The sequence below is a fragment of the Chelmon rostratus genome, chromosome 16 (assembly GCF_017976325.1).
Source record: "Chelmon rostratus isolate fCheRos1 chromosome 16, fCheRos1.pri, whole genome shotgun sequence".
Classification (NCBI taxonomy): Eukaryota; Metazoa; Chordata; class Actinopteri; order Chaetodontiformes; family Chaetodontidae; genus Chelmon; species Chelmon rostratus.
The window spans coordinates 1169197-1197172 of NC_055673.1; the positions used below are offsets into that span (position 1 = coordinate 1169197).

Here is a 27976-nt window from a genome sequence, read left to right on the forward strand (position 1 = left end):
TGAAAGAATGAACTATTTCATCTTATATTGATCAAACTGTGACACGACTGATCAGAATTCATCACATTTTTATGTTTTTATTTTTACGTCTGTCTAAAAGTCACATTTAATTTGTTCTCGCATTAAATTAAAACAAAACATTGTGAAAGAAAATGAATCCAGAGTCCTCAAACCAAACCAACATTAAAATGATCACTGACTGTTTATCAATGCTCTGATAAAGTGATTGATCCACTGATCAGCAGCATCATCAGACTAATCCAAGTCCCTGTTGGAGTCAGTCAGAGCATTTCCATAGAGAGCCACTTTGCATCAGCAGCACCATGCTCCAGTGCTCTGGGAGAGTTTATAGTCCTGAGGGTTGAACACTGGATGACTGACAGCTGTCCTTCATGACAACAGAAGCCACAGAAATCCTCCTCATCAAAAACATGACTCTGATCGGCGTCCTCATCTGGACTCTCCTCTGCTGCTGCTTCACAGGTAAAGTCCAGAGGATCAGAGTCCTCTCCTCTATGAACGTCCGTCTGTCTGAAATGAAGCCGACAAAACCGTGACGCTGCTTTATGTTTGTGTGTCTGTATCCTCAGAGTCCAGAGGCCAGATCACAGTGACTCAGCCTGGAGCAGTGAGCTCTGCTCTGGGAGAGTCCGTCACCATCAACTGTAAGACCAGTCCAGAGGTTTATAATGGGTACTATTTGAACTGGTACCAACAGAAAGATGGAGAAACTCCTAAACTGCTCATTTATGATGCTAACAGCCGAGCATCAGGGATTCCAGATCGTTTTACAGGCAGTGGATCAAACACTGACTTCACTCTGACCATCAGTGGAGTCCAGACTGAAGATGCAGCAGTTTACTACTGTCAGAGTTTTCATTATATCAACAGTCAGTGGTTGTTCACACAGTGAAAAAGAGTCGTACAAAAACCTCCCTCAGTCAGACTGAACAGAAACTGAACTGACTGCTGCAGCTGGAAGCTACAACAGAGACTGATACACTTCACTGAGGACACACACACACACACACACACACACACACACACACACACACACACACACACACACACACAGGTAGAAGAGAAGCCCCTCCATGCGGATCATCACACAAGGTGATGGTTCTTTAAACTTCATTATTTTACAGGAAGTGATGGCCTGCTTATCCAGGAGCACAGAAAAAGCTTCCCTTCATAAATTCATGAGGTTTTCAGCTCTACGTGTGAATAGAAAACAGCAGAGGAGCAGAAAGTCTTTTGTTGACCGTCATTAAGAAATGTACGACTGATGTGAACAGCCAGGCTGCTGCTCATGTGAGACTTGACATATTTCAGCACTTTTGCTCCATGAACTCTGTCATGCTGCCGTTGTTTGGTTCAATGTCACAAAGCAAAGGCAGCATTATGACGGGTTTCCTTTATGGCAGTTTTGAAGGATCTCTGTGCAAAAGGGGCCTCTGATAGGCTGCACTGACTGAACTATGAGACATGACAAGTGATGCACATGAACATCGTTTTGAAATAAAATCAGGTTCTATGAATGTCAAATCTTTAGCTTGTTTCAGAGAGACACCCTCTGTCTCCGTAGATGTAATGGACCAACTGGAGTCATTTAGAGCGTAGAGCTAACAGCGTTGTGGCTTTCTATATAAATGAAGCTGTCTGTGTGTATTTAACTGTATTTTTGTGTGACTGTGTCTGTGTGTTTGTGTCTGTCGTTGTGTGTGACTGCGTATGTGTGTGTCTTCGTCTGTTTGTGTGTGTGTGTCTGCTTGAACTACACATTTATCAAATTGTCCCAAGTATTTTGAACAAGCAGCCCAACCAGTTCCTACATGGAGATGTGTCTGGTATATGTGTGTCTGAATGTGTATGTGTGTGCGTGTGTAACTTCTGCCCCACCTGCTGATAATTACCTCTCTATCTCTCCCACTTTTTACCTGTTCCTGAACAGCCACTTTTTCGCTGTTGGTTTCTTCCGAACAACTTGTGATTGTGACAAAACTGTAGCTGCTATCAAAAAAAAAAAAATCAAAAAAAAGTCTGGGCCAGATGTACGTGTGTTTTATGTCCAGATATTCTTTAGAAAAATGACTAAATGGTCGATTTAAAAAGACACACTCCGGCAGGCTGCGACTCAGAAAACAGGAGTTTGGATTGTATGCAGTGAGATTTGGGTTCGGGGAACCTCCTGAACTAAATGCTATGGTGAGAGAACCGTACCTCGTATCAGAGTGTACTATAGATCATCGGACTCCCGAGACCTTTCTGAGTCCGACCATCTCCTCATTTTATTCCTGAGACAACAACTTTTCTTTTTACGGCGATCTAAAGACAGGAGGCATTTCTGCTTTGCGCCCAAAACAGCTCTGAATTTTAACATGGGACTTAATGGGAGAGCAGGAGGGAGCTGGCTGCACAAAAAGCCTCACTATTTAAATTCAGTAAGTCTCTCTGCTTTTTCGAGGGCATCACACCAAAGAGGACAAGTTTGTCTCCAAAAAGATCTAAAAATTATGTGTCTCCTATTCACCGTTTGGATTTTACAGCAATTTTAGAAAAAAAAATCAGGCGATTTCTCACTGGCTCTTTCACTCTAACTGATGATGTCATCCACTCTAGGGGGAGAAATTCTGAGTATTTCTTTGAGAAACTTTATGGTCTCGAGATGGTCATAGCTCGAAAACCGTAAGAGATATCAAGAAATGTGCAAAGTTCAGTTTGAGGCGACAAAATTACAGCTGGCCGTTCACACAGTGATACAACGTCGTACAAAAACCTCCCTCAGCTGGAGAGGAACTGATCTGAATCAACAGCTGCACTCAAACTAAAACTAAAGGTTATAATAATAATTCACTTACTTATTCACAATATTTGAACATTTAATACACTGTACATAACAAAAAGTTATCTTTTTAATGCATTCACTCAAACAGGTTTTGAAACATCTTGTTGCACATTAAAGCAGCAGGATGATACTGATGAAACTCTTGACGTATGATTTCAGCTCTTTGATAAGTTTATTCCCTGCACCATGATGACATATAAACACTAAAGTTGTTGATATTGACTTATCATCTGTCATAGAAACTTATATATTCATAAATTATAGAATAAATTTATGTTTCAATATAATTTCACTCATGTTGCAAAAATTTGAATCATGTCTATGACAGTGTTTATTTTTTATCAAACAGATTAAAACGATTTATGAAGTATGTGTCAGGCCGTGACCCGAATCAGGACTCAGACGCAGAGATTTCAATGAACACAGGTTTATTATCAGTAACCCAGAGACCTCTTTGCTGAGTGACAAAGAAATAGGCTATGAAATTATTCTGAGGTTCATCTATCTTTGGCAAGGTAGCAGAAATCACTCACTATATTGTTGTGGAAAATTTTCCCGGTCTGCCTATAGAGAGCCAAACAAACCACTCTGGAATGCAAGTAACGTGCACGAAGTGTTTAATCTGTATAGAGAGGAGACACAGCCACAGAACCACACGGCAGTAAGCAGTTCAGAGTTGTGCTCCCTGATCAGATGTTTTCACCCCATTTTTATAGTCTGACATGCCTTTGGTCTCAGCAGAACTGGTTTAACAGATGGCAACAGAAAAACAGCTGTCTGCAATAAAACTTGATGATGTCCTGTTCTCAGTACTTTACAGTTAGGTGTGATAACATCAGGTCATTCACTTTGGCACCCTGGGAGTTAATTGCAGTGGGGTTACAACAACGAATCCACCAGGACATCCTCTAGTCAATATAACAGTAAAACAGCTACGACTACAGATCAACTATATAAACTAGGAAAACAAAATAGAAAAGTATAGAAACATGTACAAATTCCACCACAATATAAAGCAATGAAACAAACAATATAACAAAAAACGCTCCTAATGGAGGATCAGGAAAAGAACAGTTAGGGCCCCAAAATTAAACAAACAAAATCACTCCCGAGGGAGGATGAACTCAAAAGGCAAAAAACGAAAAACACTCCAAAAGGGAGGACCCCAGACTAGAGAAAATTACCAAAAATAAAATTAAATCCTAAAAACAATGGGGGACCTACAACAGATAAAGGACAATGACTATGAAACAAAAAACACTCTTAAAGAGGATTATGACACAACTGTGAACAAAACACAGAAGAGGACTGCAAAAAACTAAACTATGAAACTTACAAAGAATCACTCTGAAAGAGGAACAAGGCTGACGTGGATAAATACTGTGACTGTGGCAAGGGACAAAGACAGGTTCAGGTGACTGGACCAATGGACAAGGACACTCTGGCACAAGATAAGGAAGAAACAGCCTATTTAAGCACATGGAGGGTAATGGAGAACAGGTGGAGACAATAGGTAATCAGGGCGGACACAACGGTGACGCGTGAGGAAGGGCAAGTGCTCTGAAACGAGAGGAGAGGTAGACTTTCAAAATAAAACAGGAAATGACAAGCCAGAAAACCCAAGACGAGACAAACCTCACCACGGTGTGACAGGATGTAATTCAGTAACACTTGGTCTTTGTGTTTGTGGATCTTCGGCAGAAGCAGGATGTAAATAGTTTCAGGGATAAATTTGGGTTCACAATAATTTGGTTTCTCGTTACGCTGATGATATATTTCAGATTTAGAAAATATTTTCATGCTTTTGTAGTTTGACTTGAAGGACAGTGCATGTTCTTCAGATAAACCTAAAGCAATAACAATATGACAATCATCATCATTAAGACACTTTAGTAAAAAGAGGTGATTGGATGATTTATCCTTGTTATGATCCCACCATGGGTTTGTTTCAAAGGTTAATTGTTGAAGACAAATCTGTAATGACTGGAAACATTTTTACAATCACAGAGGAATTTATATCAGTTGTCACAAGAAATTATGGTCTCAGACTACGACCATCGCTGGTTTATACTAATCAAAACAGACGAGGAGTTTTGTCTGAGTTTGTGAACTCTTTGATATTCACTGTATATGGACACACATGAAGTGATCTGAAATATTTTTCTGGAAAGTCATCAAGGAAAAAATACATTTTTGACAACTTTTTTTGGTTTTTGGTTAAATAGCGTCGCTGCAGCCATTAAAGAACATTTCTGAAAACACTTTGAGGATAATAAATTTTCAAACAAGTGATTTGAAGAACACGTCTTTATTTTCTGCAAACACTGAAATAATATTGAAACGTTGCAACAATCTAGTGAATATTTCTATTTGTCAAATAACAGACAGAGACAGAGTGCAGAGTGAGAGCAGTAGCAGAGTAAAACCAGTAGCAGAGTCTCAGTGAGGCAGGTCAGGACTGGGAACACTGGTCTCTCCTCAGCGTCTCTGAGAGAGGAGTCTGGGAGCCCTGGGTGGCCTCGCAGGTCACAGAGCCCACCTTCCCCCACTGGTCTGCAGGGAGCCTCAGGGTGCTGCTCCAGCTGTAGTGGCCGTCCCTCTGCAGCACCCCGGGGCTCCTGCTCTCCTCCCAGCTGCTGCTGCTGCTGCTGCTGCTGCCGTCCACCTTCCAGGACAGAGTCCAGTCTGAGGGGAAGCCCTTGTTGGCCAGACACATGAGCGTGGCCTTCCCCTGCCGCAGCTCCTCACTGGAGGGGGGCAGCACCGTCAGGGTGGGACGGACGTCACCTAGGAGACACGGGGACCACACGGCTGTCAATCAAACACCAGACACCTGGACACCTTTACTGTGTGAGAGTTTCTGTCAGGTGGTTTTTCTGCTCCACCAGTCACTCACTCACACATTGTTTCACTTCCCTTTAAGAAACCTCTCATGCACATCAGCACAGAAAGAGTCCTCATATGACCTGAAATATATCAAACTGCACGAGAAATAAAACAATCTGATTGACATTTTAAAACACAAAAACCTCTTTTAGACTTTTTGAAGAAAACAAGAAAATACAGTTTGAAGATATTTTCAGTCGTCTGTGATTTCATTCAGAGTCCTGATACATTTATACAAAAACATTTACTGTGGAAACTCTCAGAAGTTGATGAGATCCAACGATATTATCAGACAAAAATAAGCCAGGACCATCAGAGAGCTGTCAACATTATTTCAAAAAGACATTTTGAGCCGTTTGAGCAGATCAGAGATTTAAAGGCATTTTCAACATTTTCATCTTCGTTCAAAATGATTTTTACTCAAATTCAAAACGCTTTAAAATGAGAATCAAAGAGCAAATTTACACACGTGTGAAAAGTACGAGTGTTGTCGTTTCATCGTTCCAACACTTCAAACGGTTCACATTTCACAAATGAAATGAAACGTTTCAAGAGAAGTTGAGTGAAGCTGCTTTGAGCTCAGCTTCAAGGTTAAACAGCAGAAACGGACGATAAAACTGAGTCTTTAAAGTGATTTTGATCCGTCCGATCAAAAGTTCAAGTTACTGCAAATGTTCAGACACATGAATTCAAACATTTACTGATGAAACAATATTTAATATTTGAGCAGAAACTTACTTCCAACGTCCAGTCTGGTTCCTCCACCAAAAGTCAACCACAGTGATACAAACTGACTGAGTCGTCGTACAAAAACCTCTCACTGCAGAGAGACACGGCTCTCTGACTTTGTCTGACAAAACTTAAACTACAAGAACTCAAGTTTCCACTTTCATCTAAAGATTTAAATACGAGACTTCTCCTCTGCACCGAGTCATTATATTATTTACAGTCATGATTTCATTTCAAACACAAAACTGCACTTAAAACTGCAACTGAGAGAAAATAGAAGTGAAGATGGAAAATCACAAATTTAGATTTCTAAAGAAAATTTATTTACAGACAAGAAAAATTTGCTGACAATCGAATAAAATCCATCAAAAACTGAACTTACTTCCAAGTTCCAGTCTGGTTCCTCCACCGAACGTGTACCACAGTGATACAAACTGACTGAGTCGTCGTACAAAAACCTCTCACTGCAGAGAGACACGGCTCTCTGACTGTGAACACAACAAACTCAACATGAACACTTCCAGCTGTTGAAAGAATGAACTATTTCATCTTATATTGATCAAACTGTGACACGACTGATCACAATTCATCACATTTTTATGTTTTTATTTTTACGTCTGTCTAAAAGTCACATTTAATTTGTTCTCGCATTAAATTAAAACAAAACATTGTGAAAGAAAATGAATCCAGAGTCCTCAAACCAAACCAACATTAAAATGATCACTGAGTGTTTATCAATGCTCTGATAAAGTGATTGATCCACTGATCAGCAGCATCATCAGACTAATCCAAGTCCCTGTTGGAGTCAGTCAGAGCATTTCCATAGAGAGCCACTTTGCATCAGCAGCACCATGCTCCAGTGCTCTGGGAGAGTTTATAGTCCTGAGGGTTGAACACTGGATGACTGACAGCTGTCCTTCATGACAACAGAAGCCACAGAAATCCTCCTCATCAAAAACATGACTCTGATCGGCGCCCTCATCTGGACTCTCCTCTGCTGCTGCTTCACAGGTAAAGTCCAGAGGATCAGAGTCCTCTCCTCTATGAACGTCCGTCTGTCTGAAATGAAGCCGACAAAACCGTGACGCTGCTTTATGTTTGTGTGTCTGTATCCTCAGAGTCCAGAGGCCAGATCACAGTGACTCAGCCTGGAGCAGTGAGGTCTGCTCTGGGAGAGTCCGTCACCATCAACTGTAAGACCAGTCCAGGGGTTTATGGTGGGAGCTATTTACACTGGTACCAACAGAAAGATGGAGAAACTCCTAAACTGCTCATTTACTATGCTGACACTCGAGAATCAGGGATTCCAGATCGTTTTACAGGCAGTGGATCAAACACTGACTTCACTCTGACCATCAGTGGAGTCCAGACTGAAGATGCAGCAGTTTACTACTGTCAGAGTGTTCATTATATCAACAGTCAGTGGTTGTTCACACAGTGAAAAAGAGTCGTACAAAAACCTCCCTCAGTCAGACTGAACAGAAACTGAACTGACTGCTGCAGCTGGAAGCTACAACAGAGACTGATACACTTCACTGAGTACACACACACACACACACACACACACACAAACTGTGTTAAATATATTCCACAATTCATCGTCTCTTTCTGTGATCATACATTGAGTTTAATTGAAGGAGCAGACGTGACGATTTATGTCGATCAACTGGCAGAAATGAAATGTAATATTAATAATTCTCTTTAAATTTGTGTACAATCACCTGAAATAAGAATAATTATGTTTTTGTTGTCTTATATTGAACTCTTTATATCTCCAGAGGGAGCGAGTCCTCTTCCATGAAAACCGCTATGTTGCACACCCACATTTCTGCAGTGGCCCAGAATGGACAAAACAGACACTGGCTCGAGACAGCACCTTTAATGTTTGTCCCAAGTTTCACAGCCACCGTCAGGATTCATACACGCTTGCAAATGAAAGGGTGAGACAAGAGGTATTCAGCTGGTTGCAATCTGAAACATTATCATTAGATCACAACATCCTTCACACTGGACCTTTAACACAACGTTTACAAGACATTAATGTCCTTATGTCCTCTGTTGGCATTTTTCATTCTTCCCTCAGCTGCATAGATCGGTACAAGCATCTGTATTTCCAGCATGTGAGCACATTTTCAATACCATCAAATCTGATTGTCCCTGAAATCAAACAACACAATCTCATTAGTTTCCCGTCTGTAGACAACAATCGTAATTGTTGAACTAAACAATTATGGCGCTGCCGCAATTTTGACAGTGGCACGAGGGGGCTGCGGGTCTTATTAACTGAATCAATCAACATGAATGAATTTAATGGAAATGAACCATCTCAATTATCATCCAAAGTTTACTTTTTCTAATAGAGCTAACGGCGCTAATGCTAACAGCGGTAAAAGAGCTAAGGGAGCTAATGCTAATGGAGCTAACAGAGCTAATGCTAACGGTATCAATATAGCTAACAGCGTTTTATCCGTCTATGTATATGAGGCTGTCTGTGTGTATTTAACTGTATTTGTGTGTGACTGTGTCTGTGTGTGTGTATGTATCTGTCGTTGTGTTACTGCGTATGTGTGTGTCTTCGTCTGTTTGTGTGTGTGTGTCTGCTTGAACTACACATTTATCAAATTGTCCCAAGTATTTTGAACAAGCAGCCCAACCAGTTCCTACATGGAGATGTGTCTGGTATATGTGTGTCTGAATGTGTATGTGTGTGCGTGTGTAACTTCTGCCCCACCTGCTGATAATTACCTCTCTATCTCTCCCACTTTTTACCTTTTCCTCAACAGCCACTTTTTCGCTGTCGGTTTCTTCTGAACAACTTGTGACTGTGACAAAAGCTGCTATCAAAAAAACGATAACACTGTGAGATGCGGACAAGTCTGGGCCAGATGTACGTGTTTAATGCCCAGATATTCTTTAGAAAAATGACTAAATGGTCGATTTAAAAAGACACACTCCGGCAGGCTGCGACTCAGAAAACAGGAGATTGTATGGGTTTAAATGGAGCAGCAGAGCAGGGCAGCTGGTGCAAGATCACTCTTTATTTAAATTTGGTGGGGGCTAGCCCTTTAAAATTGAACTTTGATGAGAGAAGAAAGGTTTGTCTAAAAAAAGATCCAAAAATTATGTGTCTCCTATTCACCGTTTGGATTTTACGGCAATTTTAGAAAAAAAAATTCAGGGGATTTCTCACTGGTTCTTTCACTCTGAGTGATGAGGTCATCCACTCTCAGGGAAAAAATTCTGAGCATTTTTTTGAGAAACTTTATGGTCTTCAGATGGTCATAGATGACCATGCTGAGGTTCATTTCGACCTGACAAAATTATCTACATTTTAAAGTTTGAATGAAGTCTCTAGGAGAAAGTAATTGAAAAAGGCTGAAATTTGAGGAAATTTCCCATTCATTTCTTATGGGAAATTCTACGCAGTTTTTTGCGAATAGCTTTGCGAATTATTGACGAAAGAGCTATAAAAGACATAGCACACCCTTCCCGATCGAGCCGCACGTTTTGATATATAGTTTGCGAGGGTTTCCTCAAAGCTGTGGGACAAGTTACGTGCCGAAATTCTCGCGGAAGATGAAAAATGGGAAGAAAAAACGCGCGGGATAACAATAGTGGATCGAGCTACGCTCCAGCCAGTGGCTCTTGAGTTGCCTCGTGCCACTAATAAGACTATTTTCAAGATGGCCCATCAGCCAGATCCCTCTTGTAAAATAGACGTTTATCACAATGAGACTATTAAATGGCTCAGTAGATAAAAGGAAAGTGTTGTTTTTGAGATGACTTTGCAGTTACTGTACAGCAACCTGAGTCTCTTTAATTCTACATGGGGATGATTTGAACAGTCAGTTGTTCCAGCAGTGAGGAGGAAACATCATGACATGTTGAGGACAGCTACAGTTCACTGACTCTGTGTGTTTGCATATGTGTCCTGCCTCTCTGCTCCCAGCCGTTAAGAGGCCAGTGTTGATCAGTGGCTGTCCAGGCCTTTCAGAGCCACTCACACACCGGCAGCACCATCATGAGCTCACTGGTTCTACTGCTGGCCACCCTGGGGCTCCTGGTTCAGGGTGAGACTCTCTTCTGAAAACTTGGCTTCAGGATGCAACCAGCTTCACCACAATCATGTTCTGCTGTGATGGAGAAACACTGAAACAAGCAGCATTGACCTTCTTCCATCTATTCTCCATGTTAAAGAAATGATGCTCTTCTGTTCTGATGGTGATCATCTTCCTCCAAGCTGGATTTGTCTCAATAACCCTTCTCCTGTTTTTCATGTTTTCCAGGTTCATCAGGACAAATCACCCTGACTCAGTCTCCTGAATCTCAGTCTGTTGTTCCAGGACAGACTGTCTCCATCAGATGTAAAACCAGTTCAAGTGTGGGTAACTATCTCCACTGGTACCTTCAGAAGCCTGGAGAAGCTCCTAAACTCCTGATTTATTATGCTACAAGCCGTCAGTCTGGAGTTCCAGGTCGTTTCAGTGGAAGTGGATCTGGGACTGACTACACTCTGACCATCAGTGGAGTTCAGGCTGAAGATTCAGGAGTTTACTACTGTCAGCAGAGTTACAGCTACCCGTTCACACAGTGATACAACGTCGTACAAAAACCTCCCTCAGCTGGAGAGGAACTGATCTGAATCAACAGCTGCACTCAAACTAAAACTAAAGGCTTTACTAAAAATAAATAGTTAATAATAATTTACTTTTAATATTTGAACACTAAATATACTGTACATAACAAAAAGTCATACTTTTAATATTTTATTTTAGTTTGAAATGTTCTGTTGCACATTAAAGCAGCAGAATGATGCTGATGATGTTGCTGAAGTTTGATTTCAGCTCTTAAATAAATTCATTCCCTGGAGTTTAAATACACATGGACACTAAACTTGCAAATATTGTTTGATCTCTGACCATCATTAATAAAAACTCAAATACTCAATTAAACTGAGATATTTTATCTCAAAAATATTTCATTCATGTTCTGAAAATTTGAATCGTGTCTCAAACATTTTTCTTCATTTTGTGCATTTTTTATTCCAACAAAAATGTATTTTACAGTTGAGATCAAAAGGATTTATGGAGTGTGTAGTTCAGCAACATTCTTTCATTTGTGTTTGTGTTTGTGATCTCAAATTTGTCCCCGTAACTACATCCTGCGTCTGTTGAAGATCCACAATCATTTGGTTTGTCTTCATGCTGATGATATACTGCTATTCATGTGTGATTAAGAATTCTTTTGTAGTTTTACTTGAAGGACTGTGTATATTCTATCGATACACTGAAAGCAGTTACAACATGACAATCCTCATCATTAAGACACTTCAGTAACCAGAGATGATTGGATAGTTGATCCTTGACATGTCCACCTTCCAGGACAGAGTCCAGCCTGATAGGAAGCCCTTGTTGGCCAGACACATGAGCGTGGCCTTCCCCTGCTGGAGCTCCTTCCTGGAGGGGGGCAGCACCGTCAGGGTGGAGATGACTCAACCCACTGCAGAGAGAAAGAACAAATGTTGAAGCTTCAACTTTGAATGAAACTGGTCTTCAGTGTTTCACTTCCTTTTGTCAGTTCAGTAACCATGGCAACAGACAGGCACTGCTGCTGAACCATGACAACAGACAGGTTTCAGTTCTAAAGATTCAAACTGAAGAATTACTTTTGACAGCATCTTAAAGATTTCCTGTATAAAACAGAAAAGACCTCGATGGTGTGAGTTTGATTTGTTCATTCAAAATTAACATTGTTAACTGAGTTTTGTATCCAAACTCATCAAATCAAACCTACTTCTGCAGCGTGTTGGTTCAATGTGACAGTGATGTTTTACGATAATCATTTGTGACAGACAATGTGTCAGAAATTAAAATCTTTGAGAAACATCAATTAAAACCACAAAACAGTTTGGCTCAGAATTGAAGCTGAAATTTAAAAAACTTGAAGAATATTTTTGAGAGACAAAAAACTTTGTTGGAAAGGTACATATGGAAACTTTTCTAATTTAAATATCATTGAAACAAAATGTTTAACTAAAGAAGATTTTAGTCTGTTTGAGGACAAAATGTGTCACATTCACAAAGCATTGCAACCATATTAAATTCCAATTATCAGCTTTGAAATTGCAGTAATGTGTACAGTTATGAAACAAAACAGATTAAACCTAAAATGTGGCTGATTAAAGGAGTCAAATGTCCTGACAGTTAACATCCAGTCTGGTTCCTCCACCAAAAGTCCACCTCAGTGATACAAACTCACTGAGCTGCAGAACAAAAACCTCTCAGTGTAGAGAGACACAGCTCTCTGACTCTGAACACAACAAACTCACCAAACACATTCCCAGTTTACCCAGTTTATGAACGAACGGCTTGAAGTGTTTCAAACTGTTTCAGAAACTGAATATGCAGACGATTCAACCTTTTCTTTGTCAAATGTTTGAATCAATGCTCTGATTAACTGTTTGATCCACTGATCAGCAGCATCATCAGACTAATCCAAGTCCCTGTTGGAGTCAGTCAGAGCATTTCCATAGAGAGCCACTTTGCATCAGCAGCACCATGCTCCAGTGCTCTGGGAGAGTTTATAGTCCTGAGGGTTGAACACTGGATGACTGACAGCTGTCCTTCATGACAACAGAAGCCACAGAAATCCTCCTCATCAAAAACATGACTCTGATCGGCGTCCTCATCTGGACTCTCCTCTGCTGCTGCTTCACAGGTAAAGTCCAGAGGATCAGAGTCCTCTCCTCTATGAACGTCCGTCTGTCTGAAATGAAGCCGACAAAACCGTGACGCTGCTTTATGTTTGTGTGTCTGTATCCTCAGAGTCCAGAGGCCAGATCACAGTGACTCAGCCTGGAGCAGTGAGGTCTGCTCTGGGAGAGTCCGTCACCATCAACTGTAAGACCAGTCAAAGGGTTTATGGTGGGAACTATTTACACTGGTACCAACAGAAAGATGGAGAAGCTCCTAAACTTCTAGTTCGCTATGCCAATCAGAGGATGTCAGGGATTCCAGACCGTTTTACAGGCAGTGGATCAAACACTGACTTCACTCTGACCATCAGTGGAGTCCAGACTGAAGATGCAGCAGTTTACTACTGTCAGAGTGTTCATGTTATCAACAGTCAGGATGTGTTCACACAGTGAAAAAGAGTCGTACAAAAACCTCCCTCAGTCAGACTGAACAGAAACTGAACTGACTGCTGCAGCTGGAAGCTACAACAGAGACTGATACACTTCACTGAGGACACACACACACACACACACACACACACACACTTCACCTTCTCTTTCTGTGATAATACATTGACTTTAGGAGCAGTCGTTAAGATTTATGTGGGTCAACTGACAGAAATAGAATTTAATATTAGGAATTCTCTTTAAATTTGTGTACAATCACCTGAAAACCAGATTTGTTGTTTGGTACCTTATAATGAGCTCTTCATGTCTCCAGAGGGAGCGGGTCCTCTTCCATGAAAACCACTATGTTGCACAGCCACATTTCTACAGTGGCCCAGAACGGACAAAACAGACACTGGCTCTAGACAGCACCTTTCATGTTTGTCCCAAGTTTCACAGCCACCGTCAGGATTCATACACGCTTGCAAATGAAAGGGTGAGACAAGAGGTATTCAGCTGGTTGCAATCTGAAACCTCATCATTGGATGCCACAAAATCCTTCACACTGGACCTTTAACAACGCTTACAAGACATTAATGTCCTTATGTCCTCTGTTGGCATTTTTCATTCTTCCCTCAGCGAAATATCTTGTGCAATACTACGTTTTCATTCTCTTTAACTGCTCAACCCGTGCATATATACTTTTCTCGACTGTGAAATATATATATATATATATTTCTTACTGTGCAATAGAGTAAACACTGAACTAAACTTATTCGTACCCACCAAGTGCAAATTCAATCCATGTGCAATTTCTGTTAAAAGCATGAAATTCTCGTCAAATTTTTGGCAGTTCATTTTTTATGCAAATATTCTTTAGAGTTTGTTTGTGGCAATACATAATTTTCATTTATATATTTTTATAGTCCTTGTATAAAATGTACATATATATAGTCAACTTTTATCTTTGTATTTTCTTATTCTGTTGTTTTTCCTACTGCTATTGCCTGCTGCCTGGAACACTCAAATTTCCCCGGCTGGGAGTCATTAAGTCTTCTCTTATCTTATCTTTACTGCATAGATCGGTACAAGCATCTGTGTTTCCAGCATGTGAGCACATTTTCAATACCATCAAATCTGATTGTAACTGAAATCAAACATGACATCTCATCACGAACTGGTGTGGACTAAACCTCCTGCACATCAATGTCGGCAAGTCCAAGGAGATGGTGATTTCGCAGGAAAGCACCACAGACTACATCCAGGGTCTGGACATTGAGATCGCGGAGGAGAACAAATACCTGGGTGTACACCTCAACAATAAACTGGACTGGACACTAACACTGATACCCTGTCCAGGAAGGGCCAACGTCGTCTTCATCTCCTGAGAAGACTGAGGTCCTTTGGAGTATGTAGGACATGACTGAGGACTTTCTATGACTCTGTGGTTGCATCTGCAGTCTTTTACTCAGTTGTCTGCTGGGGCTGTGGAAGCTCTGAGAGGGACAGAAAGAGACTAAACAAACTGGTCAGGAGAGCTGGCTCTGTCCTGGACTGCCCTCTGGACACCACTGAGGATGGAGGTGAGAGGAGGATGTTAGCCAAGCTGACATCCATCATGGACAACCCCTCCCACCCCCTGCATGGGGGCCCTTAGCAGCTCCTTCAGGAACAGACTGTTGCATCCACCCTGTAAGAAGGAACGTTACCGCAGGTCCTTCCAGATACAGCAGCTCCACAGGGGACTGTGCTTTCTCCCTTCCTCTTCACCTTATACACCACTGACTTTAAGTACAACTCTGAGTCATGTCACCTGCAGAAGTTCTCTGATGACTCAGCTGTTGTCGGTCCTTATCTACCCTGCTACTGCTCTCTGTCCTGTGCTGTCTCTGTCTAAACTATCTCGGAGCCTCTCTCTGCATTCTTCTCCAAATCTAAAAATGATGGATCTGGTCAGCTGGTCTCTCAATGCAATTGACCATATTTTCTCCACAATGAAGATGGGTAAAGGAGAACTCGCCTGTCCTGACGGAACGTTCGCAGCCGGCTACACGTTGGACTCCTGGGAGAAGTGGAGGATCGTGTGTCTGTCGGTTCTTTCCGTTGAGGATTAGCAAGCTGCTCGCCTTGATCGAGGGAATGTGCAGGGCTGCCAGCACTCAGACTCAAGCGATTTGTGAGCTCAGTCGCAAACTGGATGCGATTCCTGAGCTCATTTGCAGGTCGGATAACAACTTGGAGAAGCTGTCAGCTCTGCTCGGCTGAATCTGGTCACTAATTCGGACATTTTGGAGCAAGCCACCGTGAGACCAGAGAGACTCAAGGGCAGACAAAAAAAATTCCAGTGTCGGCCCCCAAAACAGTCTGTTATCTCCATTGGCTCCCAGACATAAACGGCCTTCTCAAGGACGCTTATCTCTCCACTCTCCTGGATGTTTCTGCAGACAAAATGCTCCGACCCCCACCTCCTTCTGGGACATTCACCCTTACCCTCAATTCAACGCCTTCTTTGGCTCCTCACCCCCCTCCTTCCCCCGTGTGGCATAGTAGGCCAAGGGTTGAGGATGGCGCCCTGTAGGAGCTGCAGCCCTCCCCCGGGCGACTGTGCTGTGACACCCCCCCCCCCCCCCGCCCCCGAACTTCCTTCCCCCACCCACATGTGCAGGTGTTACAGTCTGGTTATGATGTCTTAAATGTTGCTTGTGCTGAGGTTTTTTTTACCAAGCCCACTGAGACCCTTCAACGTGTGCAGCAAAATGTTGGAGTTCTTCTACCAGTCTGTGGTCTCCAGCGCCATCTTCTCTGCTGTTGTTTGTTGGGGCAGCAGCATCAGAGCCAGTGACACCAACAGACTTGATAAGATCATCAAGAAGGCCGGCTCTGTACTCGGACTCAGACTTGAGTCTTTTCAAACTGTGGTGGAGAGGAGGACGCTGAATAAACTGCTATCCATCATGGACAATGATCAGCACCCTCTCCATCACACAGTGGACAGACAGCGGAGCACCTTCTCCCACAGGCTGCTACAGCTCCGCTGTCGAAGGGACAGATACAGGAAATCTTTCCTGCCACATGCCATTACACTGTACAATAACAGCTGAAAATAATAATAATAATAATAATAATAATAATAATAATAATACAATACTTCTTATCACCACTGTTTGCTATTTTTGCTATTTTATTATTATTTTTTATTATAGTTTGTTCTTTGTAGTCCTATTTCACAATTTTTCACTTACTTCACTGTGTGTAATGCTGCTGCTGCACTGCAATTTCCCATCTTGGGATAAATTAAGTATATTTATCTATCTATCTATCTATCTATGCTTCATAACTAATCTCTAAAAGACACCTAAACATGTTGAACCTGCATTCATTTTAATGTCACTCATCATTGTAAAAAATAAATATCCTCTACCTGTGAATGTGTAAATAAGTGGGTCAGTGCTCTCAGCAGTGAGGAGGAAACATCCTGACATGTTGAGGACAGCTACAGTTCACTGACTCTGTGTGTTTGCATATGTGTCCTGCCTCTCTGCTCCCAGCCGTTAAGAGGCCAGTGTTGATCAGTGGCTGTCCAGGCCTTTCAGAGCCACTCACACACCGGCAGCACCATCATGAGCTCACTGGTTCTACTGCTGGCCACCCTGGGGCTCCTGGTTCAGGGTGAGACTCTCTTCTGAAAACTTGGCTTCAGGATGCAACCAGCTTCACCACAATCATGTTCTGCTGTGATGGAGAAACACTGAAACAAGCAGCATTGACCTTCTTCCATCTATTCTCCATGTTAAAGAAATGATGCTCTTCTGTTCTGATGGTGATCATCTTCCTCCAAGCTGGATTTGTCTCAATAACCCTTCTCCTGTTTTTCATGTTTTCCAGGTTCATCAGGACAAATCACAGTGACTCAGTCTCCTGAATCTCAGTCTGTTGTTCCAGGACAGACTGTCTACATCAGATGTAGAATCGGTTCAAGTGTAAATGGCTGGCTCCACTGGTACCTTCAGAAACCTGGAGAAGCTCCTAAACTCCTGATTTATCGAATGACAAGCCGTCAGTCTGGAGTTCCAGATCGTTTCAGTGGAAGTGGATCTTGGACTGACTTCACTCTGACCATCAGTGGAGTTCAGGCTGAAGATTCAGGAGTTTACTACTGTCAGAGTTATTATGAAATCAACAGTGAGGGGTGGTTCACACAGTGAAAAAGAGTCGTACAAAAACCTCCCTCAGTCAGACTGAACGGAAACTGAACTGACTGCTGCAGCTGGAAGCTACAACAGAGACTGATACACTTCACTGAGGACACACACACACACACACACACACTTCACCTTCTCTTTCTGTGATAATACATTGACTAATAGAATGAGCAGTTTTTAAGATTTATGTGAATCAACTGGCAGAAATGAAATTTAATATTAATAATCCTTTTTAAATTTGTGTACAATCACCTGAAATAAGAATAATTATGCTTTTGTTGTCTTATATTGAACTCTTTATATCTCCAGAGGGAGCGGGTCCTCTTCCATGAAAACCGCTATGTTGCACATGTAACGGAGTTAAAGTAGTGGTGTGATTCCACTTGCCATTTTAATAAACACATACACCAACAGTTTTAGGTTGTCCAAGGGTCATTGAAGGCAGCAGCCCTGCTACCTGGTGTAGTGCAACCCGGAGGATAGCAACAGTTGCACCTTGCCGTCCTCTGGGTATGTATGAACACCACGAGCTCCGCTGTTTGTCCATATTAAACTTGTTTTTTGTTGTTAAATGTGTACTTTAATTTATGTTTGCTCTCATATTGGTTGAGCACGTTCCTTTTTTTGTAAAAAGTTAACGTAATTTACTTTTGTTTTCTTTTGTGTGAGTTAATTGGTTTTCCCTCGTTTTTATTTCAGACCGGAATGTGTGTGTGTGTGCGCGCCGCTGCGACGGGGACTGACTGTATATATATGTGTGTTTCATAAACCAGGTACGGTTATAAATATGCATTAATTCAAATTGTTTGTTCAAATAGCAAAATATTGAAAAATAGTAACAGTTGCACCTTGCCGTCCTCTGGACCGGAATGTGTGTGTGTGTGCGCGCGCCGCTGCGACGGGGACTGACTGTATATATATGTGTGTTTCATAAACCAGGACCAATAAATGGCGTGTCTGGATGCCAACTAAACTGAGTTTGTGGTGATCATATTAACACAACGCAAGAGTACGACCGCTACAATGGTGCCGTGACCCGGATGCTGCTGCTACGCTGCCGGGACGTTGTGAGCGTTCGCCGCCACGGTGCCTGCTCGTCTCCATGGTGACGCCCCAAGCTCGACGTGGGATCGACGACAAGTTACGCGACTGCTTCTCCTGTGCCTTATTCACTTCCTTGGTATCCTGAGCCTGGTTATAGTGAATAATTCGAGTTTGAACTGTTTGTGTGTGATTAATGTGGCCGGTCTGTGCCACGGTGTGAAAAAAAAAAAAAAAAAAGTTGGTTTATTGTAGCTGCATAGAATAACAGACTATCAGCTGTGGATTTTGATATTCTCAATTTTCTTTCTTTTCTGTGACAATGGATGAATTCAATGTGTCAAGTGTTGGAAGGGGTTCTAAAATGTGGGTCAGTCAGTATCCTTCTCTGGGTGGGCTTGGGGTAGACAGGCAAGTTACATCCACTCCTCACTGTCACCCTGGGAGGAATGAGGCATGTGCCACTGCAGATGCTGGGGTGGATGGTGAGTCTGCACTTTCTGGTCATGATGTTCATGTTCTCAGTGACCTGGTGAGACAGATTGGGACCAGTATAGGTGAAAACATTGTTTCATGTCTTAAGTCCATTCCAGCTAGTGGTACTAACATGACTCAGTCAACCACAGCTGATCTTTCTAAAGTTAACTTGACAGTTACACGTGACAGTTATGAACCTCATCCTTTCAGGGGGGATAATACTGATAGGATTTCAGTCTCAGAGTGGGAGGAAGCTATGAGGCTTTACCTGAATAGGAGGGGCATAGAGCTTTGTCACCAGGTAGGTGAAGTTTTGGGCAAGCTAAGGGGGCGGGCACGTGATGTGGTGACCATTGGGCTTCGCAGTCAACCCTCCTTAGACTTACAGTCAGGCCCTCAACCTGTGTTTGACATACTTAAGCAGCATTTCAGTGAGACTGTGACCTCTTTTATGCCCCTTGCTGACTTTTATGACACAAAGCCTTGGCCAACTGAGACTGCTGTTGACTATTGGATTCGGCTCAATAAAGCCATTGACACTGCTGTGGATGGACTGAAGAGACAGGGTAAAACTCTCGATGATCCTTCCCGTGAAGTGACAGTCATGTTTATCACTCACTGCCCAGATACTGAGCTGTCGCTACTCTTCAGCTGCAAGCCACTGGATGAATGGACAGCCACTGATGTTCAGGTGAGATTGGATGAACACCACCGGAAGAGGCGCCTCCAGCAGCATCACTCTCCTCACCCTGCTACAAGTCTGCAAACCAGCCAGACTGGGAACGTTTTGCAGTGCCATGCCCAGTCCACAGGGGGAGCCCCTACCTCTCAACCAGCTGCAGCCAGTGGAACATCACAGTCTGGAGGACAGTCTCTTGAACATGTCATTACCCTCCTTGAGCGGTTGCTGCAACGTGAGGCTCCCCGGCATCCCAGGTCGCCGAGGCCAGGTGCTGGTGGCCGCGGTCGGTCTCGGGGGCCGTGTTCAGTTTGTGGGAGTGACGACCATGACACCGCATCTCATTGTAGGAGTGAGCGGCTCTGTTTTCGCTGCTATGGTTCTGGACATCAGGCTGTCACCTGTCATGCTGTTCCTCCTTCTGACCTACCTGCTGCTCAGCCTGGCAATTCCACCCAGCAGGGAAACTAGTTGGCCCGCATGAGCAGGGGAGTAGTGTAGGGCCAGATGACATGTCCCCACCAGTTTCTGATGACATTGATCCTGAGTCAATATATTCACAGTTTTGTTCTTTAGCTGGTGTTAGTGCCAATGTGATTGTTCAAAATACACAAAGACTCTCTGCTGCTGATAATCTTTTTCACACTGATGTGTTGATCGGAGAGACTGTAAAACTCAGGGCTATGCTTGACAGCGGCTCCATGGCCTGTTCTTTGAGCTCCAGTGTGCTTCCCCTCCTGGAACAGAACAATGTTTTTTCCCCTGACTCTGTTTCTCCCACTTCAGTTGTTCTTGTTGGTTGTGGAGGTTCGAGAACAGACCCTGTCGGAGTGTGTGAGTTACGGATGAAAGTGTTTGGTTGTTGCTTCTCTGTTCCGACGCTCATTGTGGAGGGTCAAAGTGATGATCTCATTCTTGGCAGCAACGTCATAAAGCACCTCATTCGGGTGTTGAAGCACTCCGGGGACAGGGGGAAGGCTTCGCTTTCTGGTCAGGTTCCTGTGGAAGAAGAGAGCCTGCTGCAACTGTTGACCACTGTGGAGGCATGGAGAGGTGATGAGTGTCCTGATACAGTTGGTACTGTGAAACTTAAACATGCAGTGACCCTGAAGCCATTGACAGAACATTTGGTTTGGGGTCGCCTTCCTGCTCATCTCTCTCTCTCAGCAGGCAGCACGGTGGTTGTGGAGCACAGTGAGTCAAGAACAGTGCCACGCTCAGTGATGGTGGGCCGTGTCGTGTCGCCACTGTGGGGCAATGGATGGATTCCAGTGAGAGTCATTAACCCTTTGCCTAGACCAGTGACTTTAAGACGAAACTGCAAGATTGCCGATGTGTCACCATGCGTGGCGATGGAAGACTTTGACACCGACTACCTTTATGCAACTGACTTACCCGATGAAGTTAAGTGTGCTGTGACAAAAACAGTTGATAAGACTGACACTGACAGTGAGAAGAGCTTGACTGTTGATTCGAACTGTTCCGCCCGACCGACTCTTAGTCCCACACTGTCTGATCTTGGTCTACAGGACATTGACATTGACGCAACTCACCTGACCCCCTTCTGGAAGGCAAAGCTGGTTGACCTGTTGGCTAGATATGAGTCCATCTTCTCTCGCCACAGGTTGGACTGTGGTAAAGCCAAAGACTTATAACCTTACTCCCTTTCATGTAAATCCGTTTCTACCAAATGTCCTAAGAGATGGCATCACCCAAGTGTGGTTCACAAAGGGAATTAAGACATTTGGGGACCTATACAAAAATGGTATCCTAGAGTCATTTGAAAATCTCACAGCCAAATACAGTCTTAATAAAAAGCACTTTTTTAAATTTTTGCAAATCAAGCATTATATCCGAACGGAACAGGGGGGCAGACTTCTACCAGTTAAAAAACAACCCTTGGATGATACATTGAACAGCAAAAAGGAGCTCAAGGGGTTTATATCCCACATGTATGCTGGTATTAACAATCTGCTCATAAAAGAGGGGCTTAAGGTTAGGGAAAAATGGGAGGCTGACTTGTCTTACAACTTTAATGATGTTGATTGGACTGAGTTGTGTGAAAAAACCCAGCGCTTTTCCTATAATAGTAAACATATACTAACCCAATATAATCTACTACATAGAGTTTATTACACCCCCGAAAGACTACACAAGATAAAACAGACAATCTCTCAATACTGTCCAAGATGCAAATCTGAAGTTGGCTCTCTTCTTCATATGTTCTGGTCCTGTTCACAATTATTCAACTATTGGGAAACAATACTTAGAACCATATCTAAGATAACCAAAATAATTATTCCATCTGAACCAAGGTTAATTTTATTAGGGGACACATCGATGTTGCCTGTAACGGGCAACAAAACTAGATTCATAAGAATAGCTTTAACAACAGCTAATAAATGCATAGCTCTTAATTGGAAGAATGAGCTTCCGCCCCCACCCTCACTCTGGCTTAGCGAACTGACCTCTTGCATCCCCAATGAAAAAATAATGTACAATTTAAAACAAAGACCAGATAAATTTAAAGGAGTATGGGGTGGTCTACTAGATCATTTAAACACAGCAGACTTAGCTGATTGAAAGGTCATTATTACTTGCTATTACTACTTGTTATTACTACTATTTTTATTTTTATTATTTATTTTATTTAATCTTATTTAATTTAATTTAAATTTAAATTTTGTTTTTTTTTGTTTGTTTGTTTGTTTTTGTCCCTATTCTGTCTTGATCCAATTGTATTATGACTTGTATTTACTGTAAGTACATTTCTTGATTTACAGTATACCAGTAATGGGAAACGGGGAGAGGGAATGGGAGGGGGGTTTGGGTCGGGGGAAAAATACTATGTTCACAATAATTTACTTGTACAATTGTCTTGAACTTGTTTGAAAAATTCAAAAAAACAGAATGTTTAAAAAAAAAAAAAAAAGCCAAAGACTTTGTACACCGCATTCGACTGAGTGACAGCAAACCATTCAGACTCCCTTATCGCCGTCTGTCCCCATCACACTATGAGAAGCTGAGAGTAGCTTTAAATGAGATGGAAAAGCGTGACATCATAAGGAAGTCTACAAGTGAGTATGCATCACCTCTTGTTCTTGTCTGGAAGAAGAATGGTGACCTGAGGCTCTGCACTGATTTTCGGTGGCTGAATGCACGGACTGTCAGAGACGCACATCCCTTACCTCACCAGGCTGATGCCTTGGCCGCCTTGGGGGGGAATGCGTTCTTCTCGACCATGGATTTGACTTCGGGGTATTACAATGTTGAAGTCCATGAGGCGGACAAAAAGTTCACTGCTTTCACCTCCCCATTTGGCCTTTATGAGTACAACAGACTCCCACAGGGACTTTGTAACAGCCCAGCCACGTTCATGAGGATGATGATGGCTATTTTTGGTGACCAGAACTTTTTGAGTCTTTTGTGTTATCTTGATGACATTCTGGTGTTTGCCCCCAATGAGCAGCTGTCATTACAGAGGTTGGAGTTGTTTTTTGAGAGGTTAAAAGCACACAACCTGAAGCTAGCTCCCAAAAAGTGTCACTTCATGAGGCCTTCGGTGAAGTTTCTGGGGCACATTGTGACAAAGGAGGGCATATCAACTGATCCAGAGAAAGTCAAAGCTATTGTGGACTTGCAGGTGTCTGACTTAATGGTGGAAGGCACTGACATCCCATCCCCCACCAAGATCAGATCCTTTCTGGGGATGGTTGGCTTTTATCAGCAGTTAGTTGAGGGGTACTCTGGTATTAGCAAGCCTTTGTTTGCACTGACATCTGGTGTGAGAAGGCCGCGACGTACCAAGGGCAAAAAGATCCAGTCTAAGTCTCGAGACCTCTCCTCTGCTGATTGGACTCCTGCATGCAGTGAGGCTTTCTGTAAACTGAAACAAGCTTTGTTGAGCAATGTCACTCTCGCTCATCCCGACTTCAGTAAGCCTTTCCTCCTGTCAGTTGATGCCTCCTCCAACGGCCTCGGTTCTGTGCTCTCGCAGCTGGCTGATGGTGATGATGCTGCTAGGCCCATCGCATTTGCCAGCAAGTCACTGAACTATGCCCAGTCTCGCTATCCAGCGCACAGGCTGGAATTCCTTGCACTTAAGTGGGCAGTGTGTGACAAGTTCAGCCATTGGTTGAGAGGTCACCATTTCACTGTTTGGACTGACAATAACCCGCTCACTTACATTCTCAGTAAACCCAAGCTGGATGCTTGTGAGCAGAGGTGGGTGTCAAAACTGGCCCCATATGACTTTGACATCAGATACATCCCTGGTCCTAAAAATGTGGTGGCCGATGCTCTCAGCCGTGAGCCTTTCATACGTCCCAGTCTTCTCCATCGACTCACGACGGTTCCTTATGGTGCACTTTTGGAGGAGGCAAAGACCTTGGAGCCTGATTGTGTGCAGGATGCTTTTCGGTTGTCCTGTGACCCTCTCAGCCGCCTGCAGCATCACCCCTCAACAGTCGCCTGCAACAGTGCAGTGGCTGTGACCATGCTCCCATCCATCTCCTCCAAAGCTGTGTCAGCTGTTCTGGATCACTCTCGGGAGGACTGTTTGCCCCCTCATGCATTCTGCCTGCCACAGCTAATTCAGTCACTTCTACCATCTGAGCTGTCAAATTTCCGCCCTTTGCCCATAGACAAACTGACAGCATTGCAATGAGCTGATCCGTGCCTGGGTCGAGTGCTTCATTTTGTGGAACGTCAGAGACGGCCGTCCCGACGTGAGCGTCCATGTGAGCCTGCAGGGGCCTTGCGGCTTCTCCGGTACTGGGAACAGCTTAAAATCAAAGCTGGTGTGCTGTATCGCGAGTCAAGAGATGCTGTGACAAAAAGAAGGACTTACCATTATGTGGTGCCAACTCACCTGAAGGATAAGGTTCTGAGAGGTATCCATGATGAGGCAGGGCATCAAGGGCAGAAGAGGACACTGTCCTTGGCAAGGCAGTGGTTCTACTGGATTGGGATGGAAAAGGATGTCAGAGAATATGTGCAGCACTGTCACCGTTGCTTGGTCAGCAAGTCTCCTGAACCTGAGGCCAGGGCGCCACTTGAGAGTGTTCAGACATCTAGACCTCTTGAGTTGGTCTGCGTTGACTTTTGGTCAGCTGAAGACTCATCCAATAAGTCTCTGGATGTACTTGTGGCGACTGACCATTTCACCAAGCTGGCTCAGGCCTACCTCTGTCCCAACCAGTCGGCTAAGGCTGTCGCTCATCAGCTCTGGAATAACTTTTTTTGTGTTTATGGCTTCCCAGAGCGGGTGCATTCAGACCAAGGTGCGAACTTTGAAAGCAGCCTTATTGCTGAGATGCTCCAAGTTGCGGGTGTTGAGAAGTCTCACACAACACCCTACCATCCCATGGGTAACGGGGCAGTTGAAAGGTTCAATCGCACCCTTGGGAACATGATCAGAGCCCTTCCACCCAGAGCCAAGCAGAAATGGCCCCAGCTCCTGCGTTCACTCACCTTCTCTTATAATGCGACAGTTCATGAAACCACGGGTTTTGCACCCTTTTTGCTCATGTTCGGCAGGGTTCCCCGGCTGCCTGTGGACATGTTGTTTCAGTCTGTGCTTATGGATGAGCAAGTGGTTGATTATGATGTTTATGTGCAATGTCTCCGGCGTGACTTGGCTGAGGCTATCAGGGTTGCTCAGGTTTCGACCACTAAACAACAAGAGAGGCAGACTGAGCTCTACAATCGCAAGGTGAGGGGTGCACCTGTGGAGGTTGGGGATAGAGTCTTGTTGGCTAATAAAGGAGAGAGAGGTCGGAGGAAACTGGCTGATCGCTGGGAGAGCCATTTGTTCATTGTTGTGGAGAAACAGGATAATACTCACACCTTCAGACTCAGGAACTGTGCAACGAACCAGGAGAAAGTGGTTCACAGAAACCTCATCATGCCAGTGAACTTCTTACCTGTTCCTGAGATTTTTGAAGAAGATGGCTCCTTTGACAGTGTCCCGACTGATGAGGCTGAGATTGAGTCTGTGGCGGATGACCGTGGTCATCTGAGTGATCTTCCTGGATCAGGACCCAAGGACAGGACTGTCTGTTGGATCTCTCAACTCCCAGCCTCTGGAGATCAGGAGACATCCTTGGATGGTGTGGATGGACAGGACACTGCTGGCTCTGACGAACCTGACGTGGTTGTGTCTGACTATCATGTTGACAGTAGACTTGACAGCCCAGTTGAGACCAGATCTGACGAACTGAACCAGCCTGACCCTGGTGGTCCTGCTGTCAATACTGGCTGTTTTGTTGACTCACCTGACTCTCAACCTGCATCCTCTACTCTTTCTGTTGACATGCTGTCTTCTGCTGTTGGTTCTGTTGCAGCATCGGAGGCAGAACGTGACCTTCCCTGTGACACTGTGCAGAGAGTACGGACAAGGTGTGGGAGGGTTGTTAGGCCAGTCATCAGACTGCTTCAAAACATGCACCAGAAGGTTCTTGCTGGTCGCTAGTGTTCATGTATTGGTCTAACTATGTGTATGGTTATTGGCTTTTGTATAGCCATGAGTTCCTTCACTTTTGAGGAGGGGTTGATATTTGTTTAGGTTGTTGTTGTTTTTTTCTCTGTGTTGGTCTCACACCTGCGTGTGACTACTGATGTGAGTGAGTCCGGGTGGGAGATTTTGTGTGCTGTTTTTAGTGTCATGATATTCGAGTAAATTGAACATGTACATGGGCATGTTTTTCCTATGGGTGTTGGAAGGCTTTGCAACCCTTCCTCATTCTAATTCTTCAGGAATAGTCTTTTGACTGGAGTATTTGATGTCTGATATTAGTAGCACTGTACACTTTGAGGATTTATATTTCTTTATCTATTTCCTCCTCTTGGGGTGATGTTAATGGTGCCTGGTATATTGTAGGTTATGTACTGTACAGTCCAGTCTCCTTATTGTTTGTTTATTTGTTTTTTTATTTGTTTTGGTCTGATTGTATGGGCAAGTGGAGATCAGTAGGGGGGAATGTAACGGAGTTAAAGTAGTGGTGTGATTCGACTTGCCATTTTAATAAACATATACACGCATACACACATACACCAACAGTTTTAGGTTGTCCAAGGGTCATTGAAGGCAGCAGCCCTGCTACCTGGTGTAGTGCAACCCGGAGGATAGCAACAGTTGCACCTTGCCGTCCTCTGGGTATGTATGAACACCACGAGCTCCGCTGTTTGTCCATATTAAACTTGTTTTTTGTTGTTAAATGTGTACTTTAATTTATGTTCGCTCTCATATTGGTTGAGCACGTTCCTTTTTTTATAAAAAGTTAACGTAATTTACTTTTGTTTTCTTTTGTGTGAGTTAATTGGTTTTCCCTCGTTTTTATTTCAGACCGGAATGTGTGTGTGTGTGTGTGCGCGCCGCTGCGATGGGGACTGACTGTATATATATGTGTGTTTCATAAACCAGGACCAATAAATGGCGTGTCTGGATGCCAACTGAACTGAGTTTGTGGTGATCATATTAACACAACGCAAGAGTACGACAGCTACACACAGCCACATTTCTACAGTGGCCCAGAATAGACAAAACAGACACTGGCCCGAGACAGCACCTTTCACGTTTGTCCCAAGTTTCACAGCCACCGTCAGGATTCATAAACGCTTGCAAATGAAAGGGTGAGACAAGAGGTATCAGCTGGTTGAAGTCTGAAACATCATCATTGGATGCTACAAAGTCCTTCACACTGGACCTTTAACAAAATGTTTACAAGACATTAATGTCCTTCTGTCCTCTGTTGGCATTTTTCATCCTTCCCTCAGCTGCATAGATCGGTACAAGCATCTATATTCCAGCATGTGAGCACATTTTCAATACCATCAAATCTGATTGTAACTGAAATCAAACATGAAAATCCCATTATTTTCCCAACTGTAGACAACAATCGTAATCGTAGAACTAGACAATTCCGGCGCTGCCGAAATTTTGATAGTGGCACGAGGGGGCTGCTGGTCTTATCAACTGAATCAATAAACATGAATGA

At 43.3% G+C, this 27976-nt stretch overlaps 6 gene segments (V, D, J or C); 5 read left to right on the top strand and 1 right to left on the bottom strand.

The window, feature by feature from the left end:
• Positions 1-427: 427 nt before the first annotated feature.
• On the top strand, positions 428-1022 carry LOC121619170. The segment is given in 2 exon segments: positions 428-483; positions 591-1022. Coding segments are annotated over 2 exon segments (375 nt in total).
• Positions 1023-5137: 4115 nt separating this feature from the next.
• On the bottom strand, positions 5138-6896 carry LOC121619229. The segment is given in 2 exon segments: positions 5138-5632; positions 6843-6896. A coding segment is annotated over 1 exon segment (264 nt).
• Positions 6897-7414: 518 nt separating this feature from the next.
• LOC121619174 lies at positions 7415-7990 on the top strand. The segment is given in 2 exon segments: positions 7415-7471; positions 7579-7990. Coding segments are annotated over 2 exon segments (375 nt in total).
• Positions 7991-10481: 2491 nt separating this feature from the next.
• LOC121619204 lies at positions 10482-11054 on the top strand. The segment is given in 2 exon segments: positions 10482-10530; positions 10747-11054. Coding segments are annotated over 2 exon segments (357 nt in total).
• A 2064-nt stretch (positions 11055-13118) lies between these two features.
• LOC121619175 lies at positions 13119-14006 on the top strand. The segment is given in 2 exon segments: positions 13119-13177; positions 13285-14006. Coding segments are annotated over 2 exon segments (375 nt in total).
• Positions 14007-17199: 3193 nt separating this feature from the next.
• LOC121619183 lies at positions 17200-18938 on the top strand. The segment is given in 2 exon segments: positions 17200-17249; positions 17466-18938. Coding segments are annotated over 2 exon segments (369 nt in total).
• Positions 18939-27976: the final 9038 nt, after the last annotated feature.